This window comes from Anabrus simplex, chromosome 1, assembly GCF_040414725.1.
Source record: "Anabrus simplex isolate iqAnaSimp1 chromosome 1, ASM4041472v1, whole genome shotgun sequence".
NCBI lineage: Eukaryota > Metazoa > Arthropoda > Insecta > Orthoptera > Tettigoniidae > Anabrus > Anabrus simplex.
The window spans coordinates 440,752,762-440,769,801 of NC_090265.1; the positions used below are offsets into that span (position 1 = coordinate 440,752,762).

The window sequence follows — 17,040 nt, forward strand, 5'->3', positions numbered from 1 at the left end:
AAAATTCTTATTAGGGTTCTGTGTATTCACATATGTGTACATTTCTTGAGTAGTTCAGGTGAGGTGCTCTGTACACTAGCTTAATAACTATAGGAAAAGCTTCTGGAATATTGTTCTAATGAGTAAGTTCACAGTGTAATAGAATGATACCTGTCACAACTACATGTAAATTACACACAAAGTGTTGTTTATTACCCTCATCACTAAGCATAAAGTACTGTCTCCCCAAACTTTGCACTGGCCAGCTGATATAGGGTAGATCAAAAATGAATGCTATTGGACTAGACAAAAGAGTGACTGAATGGGTGGCTATATTTCTAGAAAATAGAACTCAGAGAATTAGAGTAGGTGAAGCTTTATCTGACCCTGTAATAATTAAAGGGGAAATTCCTCAAGGCAGTATTATTGGATCTTTATGTTTTCTTATATATATATATATATATATATCAATGATATGTGTAAAGAAGTGGAATCAGAGATAAGGCTGTTTGCAAATGATGTTATTCTGTACAGAGTAATAAATAAGTTACAAGATTGTGAGCAGCTGCAGGGTGACCTCGACAGTGCTGTGAGATGGACGGTGGGCAATGGTATGATGATAAACAGGGTTAGAAGTCAGGTTGTGAGTTTCACAAATAGGAAAAGTCCTCTCAGTTTTAATTACTGCGTTGTTGGGGTGAAAAAAAAAAAAAAAAAAAAAAAAAAAAAAAAAAAAAAAAAAAAAAAAATCCAGATGAGCTCTATAGATAAACCAAAGTAATAGGTGGTATTAGTGATCACGAAGCTGTTATTGTCGTAATTAAAAATAAATGTGAAAGAAAGGAAGGTATTGAAATTAGGACTATTAGGCAGTACCATAGGGCTGACTAAACATGCATGAGCGAGTTTTAAAAAAGTAACTATGAGCGCTGGAAAACGGTAAAAAAAAAAAAAAAATGCAAACAGACTCTGGGATGAGTTTTTTTGCTTGCTAGATGCTTTATGTCGCACCGACACAGATAGGTCTATGGCGACGATGGGATAGGAAAGGGCTAGGAATGGGAAGGAAGCGGCCGTGGCCTTAATTAAGATACAGCCCCAGCATTTGCCTGGTGTGAAAATGGGAAACCATGGAAAACCATTTTCTGGGCTGCCGACAGTGGGATTCGAACCTACTATCTCCCGAATACTGGATACTGACTGCACTTAAACGACCAGCCATCGAGCTCGGTTGGGATGGGCTTAAAGCAATTGTTGAGGAATGTGAAAATAGGTTTTTACCTTTAAAGGTGGTAAGGAATGGTAAAGATCCTCTATATTATAACAGAGAAGTAAAGAGACTAAGAAGGAGGTGCAGGTTGGAACGAAACAGAATTAGAAATGGTTATGGAAGCAAGGAGAAATTGAAGGACCTTACTAGGAAATTGAATCGAGCAAAAAAGTCGGCTAAGGATAACATGATGACAAGCATAATTGGTGGTCATACAAATTTTAGTGAAAAATGGAAGGGTATGTATAGGTACTTTAAGGCAGAAACAGGTTCAAAGAAGGACATTTCAGAAATCATTAATGAACAAGGGAAGTGTGTATGCGAGGATCTTCAACAGGCAGAATTATTCAGTCAGCAGTATGTAAAGATTGTTGGTTACAAGGATAATGTCCAGATAGGGGACGTGAGTAATACTAAAGAAGTATTAAAATTTACCTATGATAACAATGCCATTTACAGTAAGATACAAAAGTTGAAAACTAGAAAAGCAGCTGGAATTGATAAGATTTCTGGGGATATACTAAAGGCAATGAATTGGGATATAGTACCATATCTGAAATACTTATTTGATTATTGTTTGGTTGAATGAGCTATACCAAATGAATGGAGAGTTGCCATAGTAGCCCCTCTGTATAAAGGAAAGGGTGATAGACATAAAGCTGAAAATTACAGGCCAGTCAGTTTGACGTGCATTGCAGGTAAGCTTTGGGAAAGCGTTCTTTCTGATTATATTAGACATGTTTGCAAAATTAATAACTGGTTTGACAGAAGGCATTTTGGGTTTAGGAAAGGTTATTCTACTGAAGCTCAGCTTGTAGGATTTCACCAAGGTATAGCAGATATCCTGGATTCAGGAGGCCAAATGGACTGCATTGCGACTGATTGCATATGATAGGGCAGATCATGGAAGACTACTGGCAAAAATGAGTGCTATTGGACTAGACAAAAGAGTGACTGAATGGGTAGCTATATTTCTAGAAAATAGAACTCAGAGAATTAGAGTAGGTGAAGCTTTATCTGACCTTGTAATAATTAAAGGGGAAATTCCTCAAGGCAGTATTATTGGATCTTTATGTTTTCTTATATATATATATATATATATCAATGATATGTGTAAAGAAGTGGAATCAGAGATAAGGCTGTTTGCAGATGATGTTATTCTGTACAGAGTAATAAGTTACAAGATTGTGAGCAGCAGCAGGGTGACCTCGATAGTGCTGTGAGATGGACGGTGGGCAATGGTATGATGATAAATGGGGTTAAAAGTCAGGTTGTGAGTTTCACAAATAGGGAAAGTCCTCTCAGTTTTAATTACTGGGTTGTTGGGGTGAAAGTTCCTTTTGGGGATCATTGTAAGTACCAAGGTATTAATATAAGAAAAGATCTTCATTGGGGTAATCACATAAATATGATTGTTAATAAAAGGTACAGATCTGCACATGGTTATGAGGGTATTTAGGGGTTGTAGTAAGGATGTAAAGGAGAGGGCGTATATGTCTCTGGTAAGACCCCAACTATAGTATTGTTCCAGTGTATGGGACCCTAACCAGGATTACTTGATTCAAGAACTGGAAAAAATCCAAAGAAAAGCAGTTCGATTTGTTCTGGGCGATTTCCGACAAAAGAGTAACGTTACAAAAATGTTGCAAAGTTTGGGCTGGGAAGACTTGGGAGAAAGGAGACGAGCGGCTCGATTAAGTGGTATGTTCCGAGCTGTCAGTGGAGAGATGGCGTGGGAGGACGTCAGTAGACGAATAAATTTGAGTAGTGTCTTTAAAAGTAGAAAAGATCACAATATGAAGATAAAGTTGGAATACAAGAGGACAAATTGGGGCAAATATTCATTTATAGGAAGGGGAGTTAGGGATTGGAATAACTTACCAAGGGAGATGTTCAATAATTTTCCAATTTCTTTGCGATCATTTAAGAAAAGGCTAGGAAAACAACAGATAGCGAATCTGCCACCTGGGCGACTGCCCTAAATGCAGATCGGTAGTGATTGATTGATTGATTGATTGATTGATTGATTGATTGATTGATTGATTGTGTCTCACAGATCACGCTTACAACAATGCACTAGTTTATCGTATTTGTTTTGTTTGTCATAGCATTGTATACCAACTTAACAAAGCGTAATCATCGCCATTTAGTAATAACCTAACGGGTTAAAACTTCTTACTGTACTAAGTGTTGTTTTTAATTTCGTTTTCTTTTAACCAACTGTCCAAAAACAAACAGAAGAAAAAGCAGAACAATAATAGAGCTTGTTTCTCAAATACATTTTTGAACGAGTCTTATGTGCGGAGTTTTCAATAATATTCACAAGTAAAGAAAAATAGAACTTGATTCATAAATACATATTTAGAATGAATGTTTTATGTACAAAGCTATCAAAAATAATCACAAGTTAAAAAAAAAATAAGTAGAACTTGTTTCATAAATACATTTTCTGAATAAATGTACTATTACTGTATACTATTCATTTCATGATACAAAATGTGAAGAGCTCTACCACCAGATGTACCGCCTGAACAGTCTCCATCGGGAAATGTAGTTCTCTGAAGGAATGCCTGCTTTCTAATCTCATTTCTTGATATAAAACCATCCACCTCCTCCTTCAAATTTAATGCCTTAGCAGCCTCTGAAGACTACCAAACTCCACATTTTAAGGGGAAGAGGGCCAGAACTGCACCCTTCAAGGATAAACTGGGCTAGTTAAAACATGGAATTTCCTTATTTGCTAATTGCATCTGAGCTAAATACCTTGCTCCCAGTGGCAATTACTCTTAAAGCAATAATCACCATCAGCACTTCATCCTCTAAACAGAGTTCTCTGTTGGAAGATAGGAAACTTAAAAGGGTCCACCTTTTCAATACAAATAAATGTTATAGTTTATTTAAAACATATATTTACACTTGGAACTAGTTTCGACGCTGTTTGGCGTCATCTTCAGCCAAAATGTGGGAAATAGGCTAGCATGTAGACATTTGTTACATCAGTGTGAATACATCACATCGGATATCACGTAGGATGTCTAATTTCTTTGTTTTGAATGCTGTACAAATTTATGTGAAAATGAATTGTGTGTCAATACTCTCGAAAACTTCTGGTACCGGTGCTTCCCTTTTCACTACAAACGACAATCAACATGTTGGTCACACTTCTAGTTCTAAAGTGAAGTGCAGTAAAGGTGTAAAATTAAGAAATTATGCGAAAGAGTGCAGTGAAAAGACAAAAAAATTACTCCTTCTAGATACAAATGCAATACAGTTTAAGCCCTACAAAATACAGAATAACTAGTGCAGTACAGAATTAGAACTTGGCAAGTAAGGCACACCTTCATTGACCACACTTGACACGCCTACTGGTTTGAAGAAACTGCTGATGTTTTGTTGTCTTCCTTTGACATTAATTTCTTCAATGATTAACTTTAATAATTAAGGTGATTAGAGGAGGAGATGTTACCTAGGAGAATAAAGGACTCTCTTATGGAGGATAAGAGAAGTAGAGGGAGACCAAGACAGTGGTTAGGCTCAGTTTCTAACAGTTTAAGATAAGAGGTATAGAACTAAATGAGGCCACAGAACTAGTTCAAATTAGAGGATTGTGGTGGTGTTGAGTAAATTCACAGATGCTTGTAGACTGAATGCTGAAAGGCACAATGGTCTGTAATGAAGATGCATATATAATTAACTCATGTATATGCCTCATATGTTTGTATTGTGCCAATATTTTTTTCATCGTTATCTTCAACATGTTTAATGACAATGTTTAGATAGACATGATATAGGCTTTTGGGCTTATGCTGTGTCAACAAAATAAGGGGAAATTCTTTACGTTTCGCAGTGAACTGTGCTCTGCATCATCAGAAGAAAAATCTTGACTATCCACAAGAAAGGCAACAATTGAAGAATGCCTCGAAGTAACAGGCATAGTGCGGTTCATTTTCTGAAGTGGCTGTAGATGTAGGAGCTCTTGCAGATGTTGCTTTGTAGGCTTGTATTGTCCCAATTTGTTGAAGCACTTGTTGGGAAAGTTCAAAGTCATGGCAACATTTGATAAGCAATCTTAATCCAGTTGTTTAAGAAGCCTTCCTCGTGGACAGTCAGGCTTTATCTTCTGATGACGCACAGCACAGTTCTCTGCGAAACGTAAGGAATTTCACCTTATTTTCTTGACACAACAAAAGCCCAAAAGCCTATATCATGTCTATAAGTACGGGCCGTGAAAGCGTCAATGACAGTGTTTAGATGGTCCTTGATGTCACTAAATTTTGGCTTAGGGTTAATTGTATCACCTGCTTCATTCTGCTTTAACCATTTCAAAGCTCTCTAATGGAAACATAATTGAGTACAACCACTTTAGGACATAGTCATGTGAAGTTTACAATACCTCATGGTAGAAAAATAAGTCCCATCCTAATGTGAAAACTTACACCAGTGTAACACAAAGATGTAGCTCTCTCTCTTTCAGATGAAGATCGCCTCGAAGTAGCAGGCAAAGAGAGCTTTGTTTCTGAAGTGGCTGTAGATGTTGGAGCTCCTTCAGATGTTGCTTTACCGGGCGAGTTGGCCGTGCGCGCAGAGGCGCGCGGCTGTGAGCTTGCATCCGGGAGATAGTAGGTTCGAATCCCACTATCGGCAGCCCTGAAAATGGTTTTCCGTGGTTTCCCATTTTCACACCAGGCAAATGCTGGGGCTGTACCTTAATTAAGGCCACAACCGCTTCCTTCCAACTCCTAGGCCTTTCCTATCCCATCGTCGCCATAAGACCTATCTGTGTCGGTGCGACGTAAAGCCCCTAGCAAAAAAATAAAATAAAAAGATGTTGCTTTGTAGGCTTGTACTGTCCCAGTTTGTTTTAGCACTTGTTGGGGAAGTTCAAAATCATGGCAACATTTACTAAGCCATCTTAATCCAGCTTTAGCCATCAAGATTGACTGCAATAGCTCAGTCCCCATTCTATTTCTAATTTTCGTTTTCACTACACCCATTTTTCAATCGTATCTAAATCCTGCTGAAGCAGTAGTTTCTCTTCCTCTGTCTTTATCTGCCAGTATATGACGCAACCATCAGCAAAGAGGTGCACTTCCAATTTTATTGAATCAGGCATATCATTCATGAAAAGTATGAAAAGAATTGGCCCAATAACGCTGCTCTGAGCCACACCAGACATAACATATATTGGAGGAGATAGCGTTTCTCCCACACGCACCCTCTGAAATCTTCCATTTTGGAGTTCTCGTATCCATTTCACCGCTCTGATAATGTCCCTATGTGCTAATTTGTTAAGGAGTATGTCATGTAGCACAAGATCGAATGCCTTAGCAAAATCAGTTACTGCTGCATGAAGCCTTGACCCTTGTCGAGTTTATCCGATATATCTTGACATACAAAACAAAGCTGGCTTTCACAGAAGCCGTCCCTAAAACCATGCAGCTCCTTAAATATCATTCTACAAGGGTCCCATTTTAAACTCAAATAATATTGTTATTGCTCCATTTGTTTGCATATGATTGACGTCAAACTTACCGGTCTGTGGTTATTGAAGTTGCTCTTGTCACCCCCTTTGTGAATAGGAACTACAAAGGCCGATTTCCTATTGTCTGGAACCTTTGTATTGTTCAGTGACATATTAAAGATTCTTATTAAGTACTACAGGATTGCTTCACCTCCCAGTTTAAGTGCCTCTCCGGAAATAGAGTCTGCTCACTAGATTTATTTTTCTGAGTTTGGAAAGACCTTTACGCAATAATGAAGCTTTACTTTGGATATCATTATGAGTTTTTGTAAGATTGTCCCTGAATAACTGTGCCGCTGTGTTAAAAACCTTTCCGTAGTGCTTATTTAATGTTTCCATTTTAATTAATATGTGTTCTTGACAATAAATTCTCTCCTATACAAAGAGAAGGAATTTACTTATTCTTTCCCTTCAATCTTCGTAGGCTATACATTAAAAAAATTCCAAGAATTTTGATTTTGATTTAGGATATTGTCAAGATATTTCAGCCACTTTCTTGTCTGCTAGCAAATGCTTCTCGAAACGTCTATACTCTGCTTTAAGATTCTTAATAGTTGCAGTGTAGTATGGCAAATCTGAATTTTTCCTATTTATCTTCATGGTAATGAATTTATTCAGTCCAGTATTTAAAATGGTTTTGAAATTCTCCCAAATGTTGTCCATTCCCTTGCCCTCCTTTAACCAATTAGTATAGCACAACCTCAAGTGGTTTTGAAAACCTACATAGTGTCCCCTCGCATAGCACCAAATAGTCTTAGAAATGCCTCATATTACAAGTTCCCCAAGAGAGATCAAGTACCACTGCACTCCCTAATGAATTACATCACAAGATATAACTATGTCGTACAGTCTGACTAGAAAAACATTTAAAAATGCTTGTTTACGTGTGTTCTTTGTAACAACTTGGGAAAAGCCATTATTCCACTCTAATAAGTTACCTGCTTCCTGCGATAAGCCCCCCGTAGTTGACCCAGCCCAGTATACTGACAGTAGATTTAGATCCCCTGCAATTATAATTCTTTTCCTGTAGCTGATATTTGCACATGGCAATTCTGAAAGATAAATTCTCGTGTTTAAACCTGATTTTGGTGGGCTATAAGTTCTAATAATGACTACATTTTGTTTATTGGGTTCATTATTTACCTCTGCCCCAATTATTTTACAGTTATCGAGAACCCATTTTAACGTATTGCTTAGCTCTGACCTAACACAAATGAAAATTCCCCCTCCTTTGGACCCTCTATCCCGTCTAAGTGTTAGAAATTTTGACATGAATATTTCAGAATTATATATATATATATATATATATAATCCAATAACCAACTTTTTGTTCCCACAATTATGTCAGGGTGACTCACAACAACTAAGTTGTTGAATTTTGTGATTTTATTACCAATACTTCCACAGTTTACCTGCAGCAATCTAAGAAACTTACCCGATCCAGTATCACTGACTCTCACAATATCCTGATGGTGGCCCTGTTGTCACTGTACAGTAGCTGCATGGAATCTGCTCTTGCTGTGGATCCGTCATTCGACTGACCGTTCTGCGTCGTCATCCAGTTGGGTGGAAAAGGACTCGGTAGCCCTCGAAAAGAATTCGCCTAGTTTCACCACTCCTTGCTTGTTGAGGTGAAGTCCAACTCTACTGAAGTCCCTGTCTCTCAATTCAACTGTTGCCATCTACAAAGAGTAATCTGGAACTTTTGGCCACCCACTGAAGCTCTCCCAATATTCTTCCATGATACGCCTGGTCTCCTTAGTATACCACTAATTACAGCATTTGCCTTTGGGTAGGAAGGAGATGTTTGGAGAAGTGGAGGGGGTTGGCGCCCGTGGCCTAAACTAGGAACTAGCAAGGTCGATAGCTGCAGTCGCTTAAGTGTGGCCAGTATCCAGTATTCGGGGGATAGTGGGTTTGAACCCCATTGTCAGCAGCCCTGAAGATGGTTTTCCGTTCTTTCCCATTTTCACACCAGGCAAATGATGGGGCTGTACCTTAATTAAGGCCATGGCTGCTTCCTTCCCAGTCCTATCCCTTTCCTGTTCCATCATCGCTATAGGACCTATCTGTGTCGATGCGACGTAAAGAAACTTGTAAAAAAAAATACCTAGGAACTGTCCCAGCTTTCGTCTTAGGGCAGGAGAATTGAAAACCACAGAAAACTGTTCTCAGGTAAGTCGACAGTGGGGACCAGCCCCTCTCCATCTCCCGAATGCGGAGGTATAGAGCCACAGCCACCCCTCCTCTGCTCAGTTGGTCGGTCGGTGTGCAGAACCGTTGAACCAGGGACCAGCCGTGGCCACCTGTAGGCTGAAACCCACTCTGCATCCATCGACCTCACAGTAACTTTGCTGTTGTTGCCGATTTAGTTTTACCCAGCTGACCTTCGACAGTGTTGTCTTATAGATCAAGTGCGCCCCCTTATGCTTTGAATAATATGGCTTTATTATTATTATTATTATTATTATTATTATTATTATTATTATTATTATTATTATTATTATTATTATTATAATCATCATCATAATCATTACAGTTTCATCATGCTCACAACGTCTATCAGGGAATTGTTCGATAATATGCGCTTATTTACTGGTCTTGAAATACGTTTTTTAAATTTTAAGCAATTGCCAAGCATAATAGCCCTAGCAATGATATATATGATACCATATAAGGACTCGCTAATGTACTTGTATACCCACACTTTTTAAGGACTAATGTACATATATATGCACTTATGGAGCTGTGAATGCTTCTTTTTATTAATTTGAAATAATACTTCTTATTAATGTGTAAGTGAAAAATACATTTCAGTTGGGATAATTATTCTTCTTTATCTCAGCCTTTTCCCACATCATGTAGGGTAAGCGTTGCTTTGGTGGATTCTTCTCTTCCATAAATGTCTATCCAATGCTTCTTCCCTCTTCCAGCCCTTTTCTCTTAGATCCCCTTCTATCTTATCTTTCCATCTCGTTTTTGGTCTTCCTCTCTTCCTTGAACCTTCAATTTCCAGGTTTCCAATTCTTTTCCTCACATAGTCCTCCCCTCTTCTCTGCACATGTTTATACCATTTTAGCCTACTTGAACCTTCTTTCCTGTGGGTCCCACTTTCAATGATCCTCCAATGTAATCATTCCTTACTCTATCCTTTCTTGTAACTCCATTCATCCATCTTAACATTCTCATTTGTGCCACTTCCATCTTTTTCTATTGAGCTTTTGTGATCGGCCAAGTTCCTGCACTATAAAGCATCACAGGTCTCACCACAGATTTATAGAGCATCCTGTAACTGACCTTTTTATCACACAGTACTCCACTCAATTTCTTCCACTTCATCCATTACTTACCCTGTGTTGTATTTCAGCCTCCAGACCTCCATCACTTTGTACTTATCAACCCAGATATTTAAACTTCCTGACCAATGGTAGTTCTTCTTCCTGCAGGTTAATACATAGATCTTGTGCTTCTTTAGTACACATATATTATGTTTTCACCCTGTTGATCCTCATTCCTCTTTCTTCCAGAGCTTTCCTCCACTTTTCAAGCTTCCCTCGGGTCGGTTCACAGAGTACAACATCGTAGGCAAACATCATGCTCCATGGCGCCGCCTTCTTTACATCTTTAACCAGCACATCCATTACCAGGTATGGGCTGAGAGCAGATCCCTGATGTAGTCCTACTCTTACTGGAAATTCCTTCGTTGTACCTACACTGCTGCTAACTTGCGTCGTCACACCTTCATACATCTCTTCACCACTTTCACGTACTTTTCTGGCAGGCCTTTACTTCTCATACTTCTCCATAGCTCTTGTCTGGGCATTCTGTCATATGCCTTCTCCAGATCAGTGAAAGCCATATGTAGATCAGCCTGTACTTCTCTTTGTCTCTCCATCAGTTGTCTTAGTGCAAATATTGTGTTGGTTGTTCCTCTTCCTGGCATAAATCCAAACTGTTCTTCACAAACTTCGATTTCTAAACGTAACGGATGATAGGAAAACTTAAAACGGTCCACCTTTTCAATACAAAAATGTTATAGTTTATTTTTGTATTGAAAAGGTGGACCGTTTTAAGTTTTCCTATCATCCTTTCTCAGTTCAATACGGACAAAAATGAAATTCCTAGGTTTAAATTCTAAACGTAACCTCGCCTCAATGATTCTTTCCCTAGTCTTCATTGTATGGGACATCAGCTTTATCCCTCTATAACTGCCACAGTTTTGAATATCACCTTTTCCCTTATATGTGGGAACAAGTATACTACTTCTCCATTCATGTGGCATTCATTCTCCTTCCCATATCTTCTCCATTAAATCCCAGAGAATATCAATGCTCTGTTCTCCCAGGCTTTTCCATACTTATATTGGAATTTGATCTGTGCCAACTGCCTTTCCATTTTTCATTTTCTTTACCGTGTTTTCCAATTCTTCCCTACTTAAAATTTGGGTCACTCCTTCATTTACCTCTCCATCCCCGTACTTCTCTCTCACATTTTCCTCATTCGGTAGTCTTTCAAAGTACTCCAGCCATCTTTTCAGTATTTTCTCCTGATTGTGTATTCCTACTCCTAACTCATTCTTCATCTGCTTCACTGATGTTATGTCTGTGGACGCTTTATCTCTTGCCTTAGCAATCCTTATTATTTGCCTGTCATCCTTACTTCTTTCCAGCCCTACATACGCCTCCTCCACTGCCTCAGCTTTCGCTTTTTCCACAGCTCTGTCGGTCTTCTTCTTTTCAGTCTTACAGGTTTCCCTGTCTTCCTGTCTTCCCGTTAAATCCCATTGTTTCTTAGCATCCTTCTCTAATCTTATCACTTTCTGAACCTCCTCATTCCACCATCATGCCTCCTTATCTTCTCCACCACTCCTGAACATCCTCTGATAATCTCAGTTCCCTTAACACTTTTTCTTTGAGTTCTTCACGTAGCTCTTCTTTCAGTTTCCACCACTTTATTCTTTGTTCTCCTTGCTTGGCATATTTATGTCTTTTTCCCACTATCATCTCATAATTGGCCACTACAAGTTTGTGTTGCGCTGCCACACTTTCACTGTATATGATCTTGGTGTTCCTTATTTCCTTGAGGTGTTTCCTTCTGTACAACAAGTAATCTAACTGACTTTTATAAGTTACAAGTTGTTCTCTTCTCCAAGTGAAGTTGGTATTAGCAATCGTTAGGTCAAAAGCTACTGCATGTTCCACAATCCTGTCCCCTTCTGCATTCCTTTCTCCATAACTCCATCCACCATGAACTCTAACTTCACCACCTTTCCTCTCACCAACATGTCCATTCAAATCGGTACCAATTATAACCCTTTTATTGTCTGGTATTTCCATTGTTACGCTATCTAGGGTCTTCCAAAATTTGTCCTTCTCTTCCTCAGAACATCCTGACTGAGGACCATATACACTAATAATTCTGTCATTGATTCTGTTAACTTCACAGATTTCCTCCTTCAGATATTTATCCAAGATAATCTCCACTCCATTTCTTGACTCTTTGCCCGCACTGCTGTAGAACAACTTATATCTTTCTGCCAATACTTTTGCTTTATCACCCTTCCACCTAGTCTCTTTTATGCACAGGACATTCACCTTCCTTCTGTGCATCATATCTACGATCTCTCTGCTTTTTCCCTTCATAGTCCCTGTATTTAAAATTCCAACTCTAATTTTGGTTTTGCACTTCACTCCTACTTTCTCATCTTCCTGTTCTTTCGTTGAATTCCTCACAAGACGTCTTCCCCAGAGATCCGATTCGAAGACTATTGATCCAGAATATTTACTTTGAGAAATATCCATCCATCATTTTGGTTTTGGCAGTTGTTTTTTTTACGACCGAATACCCTTCCTGACTTTTATTCTATTTTTAATGTTTTCCATACCTCGTATGAGTAATGTGTGTACCTCTTGAAAGGAAGGAGGTTTCGACCTCTAACGGGTTAAGGGACACAGCCTTTGCAGTAGAATAAGGCTGTGATTTTTGGGGGAATTGAGCATATTTGTAACTTTTGAGATTAATTAAATCTCAGCCTACCCTACAAAAAGGATCATGCTTTGCCACTGATTAAACTGCTCTACTTATCTCCATGTTCCTGAATCCTTATTTGACTTTTATAAGCAGTTTTGATTTGTTTCTTGCTGAACTTTTCAGTTTACTGTGCTCTTTTCTTTTATTGACATTTGATATGACCTCTTGCAGCATTTCCTTATGTAGTATTTTATATTAAAGATTTCTGATTTGGATAGAAATAATGAATGTAAGTAACTTAATAGCCTCTCCTACTTGTAGAGCACATTCTGTTTAAATTTAGTTTTGATTTGAAGTAAATGGTTTATATTTATAGCGTACCAGGCATTGACTGATGATGAAGCTCGACGAAACTGGGAGAAATATGGAAACCCTGATGGGCCAGGAGCCATGAGTTTTGGTATTGCCTTACCTTCATGGATAGTAGAAAAGGAAAATTCAGTTTGGGTAAGATAAATTTTATCCTTTTTTTTAGATAGTTATTTTGGATGTAAAATGAAAATTGTAGGTGATTCTTTCAGAACATTGCCTTGAAAGTTATAATTGTAATTTTGTTCTGATGTGTAATCATGTTTCCTCTCCAAAAATGCGTGTATGTTGTGAATTCAAAAACTTTTGATACTTGGCATGATACTGTTGATTTGGTTAGTGCTGCATTTCATTCATAATTTACCTCTTTGAACTCCATTACCTGTAGCGTATGCTTCTTGCTCCACTTCTAATTAATTTCTGCTGCAGGAAGTGAACACTGCAAAACTATCTAACACAAAATATAATTATGTTACACATTATATATTTGCAGTTAGAACACAAAATACTTAATCCTTGTAGTGTTTCGCTTTACAAAACAATTTTCTGGATGGAGAGCAGGTTTTCAGTTTTGCAGTTGTAAACGGTTTTCTTTCCGCCACCTTATTTGCTCCTGTTTGAACAGACAGCAGTCTTTATGTTGTTTTCCAGGTAGGTTGTTGATGATGTGCAGTTTACCATTAAAATGTTCTTCATCATCAAAAGTAGATGGTCTTCCTCACTTTTGACATTTGTTGCATGCTTCACCAACCAACTCAATGATCACCTGTTGCAATTTGCGGTGCACTACTGCCACTTACAGTAGCCAGAAGTACAATTTCTGCCACCATTTCAAGCTTTTCACTACAAAAGCATAGCTTGATGTGTAGTGGTCTGAGCATTCAGTACCTTCCACCTTTGATGTTTAGCCAATAATTATGTTTGGTTTCACTAATTGTTCAACACAGTTTTGCTTCTTTCTGTCAATAACTGATGTTGAATTGTTTCCAGGTGTTGAAAGCATCAATAATGTCCACTAACTACTCTAAAATATGAGCGAAAATGAAGCAGAAATCATGTTTACATTCAATCTATGTCATCAGTAACCTGTCATAAACATTTGAGAGCAACAGAAGTTGCAAAGTCATTACAATTCCTGCAAACTATAGTAAATAGGAGTAGGTGTTCTCTTGGAGGCTGCTGGATAGCTCTACAATACTGGAACATAGCACAGTCATCATAGGAGTGCTGAAAGTACAAGCTATTGTCCTTTCGAGTGGGACTCAACATCAGAGTGCAAGTCTAATATTTTAATTATAATACATATTGTAACCGGAACGCCCGTACTTTTATTCAGCGGAGAGCATGGGTTGACACCATGGTGTGTATGGTCCATGTTAGGAAAACCAAAGAGAGAAGGGTAGTATAATAAGTTCCTATTAAGTTGAACCTTGCGTTTATTCAAGTTAGACAAATTATATCACCTTTTACAGACAAGCAGTAGGGGTTTAGAAAATCCAGGCAGAGGTAGGGAGAGACGCTGTCCGTCGACGTCGGTGATGTCACACGTTGTCGTACTCCTTCCCCTTCACCCTGGAACTGCTCTCAGCACCATGACACCACATTATCCCACGGCGGTTGACGGTCCTTGAAGTTCTGTTGAGTCTTGAACCCGGGAGTCTGACGTCTGGTGGTGTCGGTATGCAGCGTGGAATAATTAATTTAGACTTTATTCCACTGAGATCCTATGAAGGGAGTAAAGAAGTATGTAGACTTTGCACAGAATGTTGATACGATCTGATATGACACTTCTCTACTGCATTGCACTGAAGATTAATTACAAGACACTTTTTGTATGATCTATTCCACAGTTAATAAGGTTAATAAGGTTCAATGCAAATAATATGTAAGTCATTTGATGCACTTATCGAAGAAATTCAAATTAATTCAGTATCACAGTTTATGATGAAAAGAAAGATTAGAAAAATATGAAGTTTTGAAACTTGCACCTAATCAGTACTTAAGTTGTTGTTGTTCTACAGCACTGGTTTCGACCATGTGGAGGTCATCTTCAGCTGACAATCATAACATGCAATTAAAACGTCACAATAAGAATGTCACATAGTTTGGGTAAAACATTGTCATTTACGAATGTTCTTTGTACTAGTTTAAGTAATCGTCTACGTTAACTGATATGAAGATTAAAGCTTAACACTACTATATGTACATGAATGATATATGTTAAAAATACATTCTTAAATTATAAAGGTGTCACATAGTATAGGTAAAAAACATCATCAATTTGCAAATTTTCTTCGTGTTATCTTCATCTACTTAATTGATGTGAGTGTTAAAACTTTACAATGCTATTATGTGCATGGATGATGTATGTTGAATATACAATATTCTTAAATTATAATTATAAATGTCCACTGTTCCACATTAAAACAGCTTATGACTAGATGAATAAAACATTTAAAGCACAAATGAATTAATGCGGTGTATTGTATTTATGCGACTATGTTATGACTAGGGCCCGGATTTTTAGGTTTTATTCCTTGCTAGCTATCTACAGTATTTTAACTTACTTATCCATTTCATTACCATTGGAGTAAATTACTCAAATCTTATAAATCTTATAAAACCTTAAAAAAAAAAACTAAAGACGTTAAAACCTAAAAAAACTAAATGGGCTATTCAAGACAGTATTACGTTATTTTGAAGTAGAAGTACCAAATATTAATGAAATTGAATTTTTTTTTAAATAAACATTATGCACGACTTTTTGAAAAGACTTCATAGTTTGGAACTGGGAGTGGTTTGTAAGTTTGTAAATATAACTAGTGCGAGTGAAACAACGTAATACGATACTATTACCAAGCTCGATAGCTGCAGTCACTTAAGTGCGGCTAGTATCCAGTATTCGGGAGATAGTAGGTTAGACCCCCACTGTCAGTAGCCCTGAAGATGGTTTTCTGTGGTTTCCCATTTTCACACCAGGCAAATGCTGGGGCTGTACCTTAAGACCACGGCCACTTCTTCCCAGTCCTAGCCCTTTCCTGTCCCATCGTTGCCATAAGACCTATCTGTGTCGGTGCGACGTATAGCAATAGAAAAAAAAAGATACTATTCCACTAGGGTACAGCACAAAACAAGAGAGAACCCCCTGGTGTTCACTGACCTGTATCTAGCAGGTACAAGCCCGCCTAACTTGCCAGCTTAAGTGCATCTCTCATCGTGTACGGTCGACTACCACCAACTACGGCGCTGTTCACTGTTTAGCTCTATACACATTATTATGCGACAGACTATAATTAATTTTCCCTAGAAATCAATTTATTATTGAAGGCAGTTTAAGAAGCTTACGCATCTCAGAAATAGCGATGCCGAAAGGTAGGTCATCTTGAAGTTGCTTGATTCGCCAGTGGATTGGTAACGATCCGGACTTTACTACAGATGGCAAAATTATATTTTGTCAAGTCTGCCAAAAGAAGGTAAGGAATTATTTAGCATAACTCCAATAAATAAATAAAAATCCCCATTACTGTAATGAAAAGTAAGTTTTATAGAAAATTATAAATTAGTTGACATAAATATTATGGGCACTCGTAAGACGAATGCTGCAAAGCAAACCTCGGATGAGTAATAGTACAGTAAGCGCAATTTTTAGTGGTACCTTGTTTTGCGGGGGTGAGGAGTAAAGAGGGAGCTCTCCCAGTTCCGGTAATACTGCCAAATTCAATGGAAATGAAATCTGAAGTGAATCGAAAGTATGATCGACGGATATGAATTTTCTAAACCTTTATTATCTTAGCATGAATTCTCTGAAAAATCACTTCTACAAATTATCACTGCTATCTGCAGTACTATTAATTCTCAGACATATCACTTCCACAATCTTTCACAATTGTCACTGCTATCTGCAGTACTATTAATTACAATCTCGTCCATG

General features: G+C 38.0%; 1 protein-coding gene across 1 annotated transcript in view; it reads left to right on the plus strand.

The window, feature by feature from the left end:
• Window positions 1-17,040, plus strand: part of Sec63 (translocation protein Sec63) — a 388,322-nt gene that overhangs the window by 144,324 nt on the left and 226,958 nt on the right. Inside the window, exon 5 of the mRNA XM_067135181.2 lies at window positions 13,117-13,247. Within this exon, the coding sequence (XP_066991282.1) occupies window positions 13,117-13,247 (131 nt within the window). The remainder of the gene's footprint in view (window positions 1-13,116; window positions 13,248-17,040) is intronic.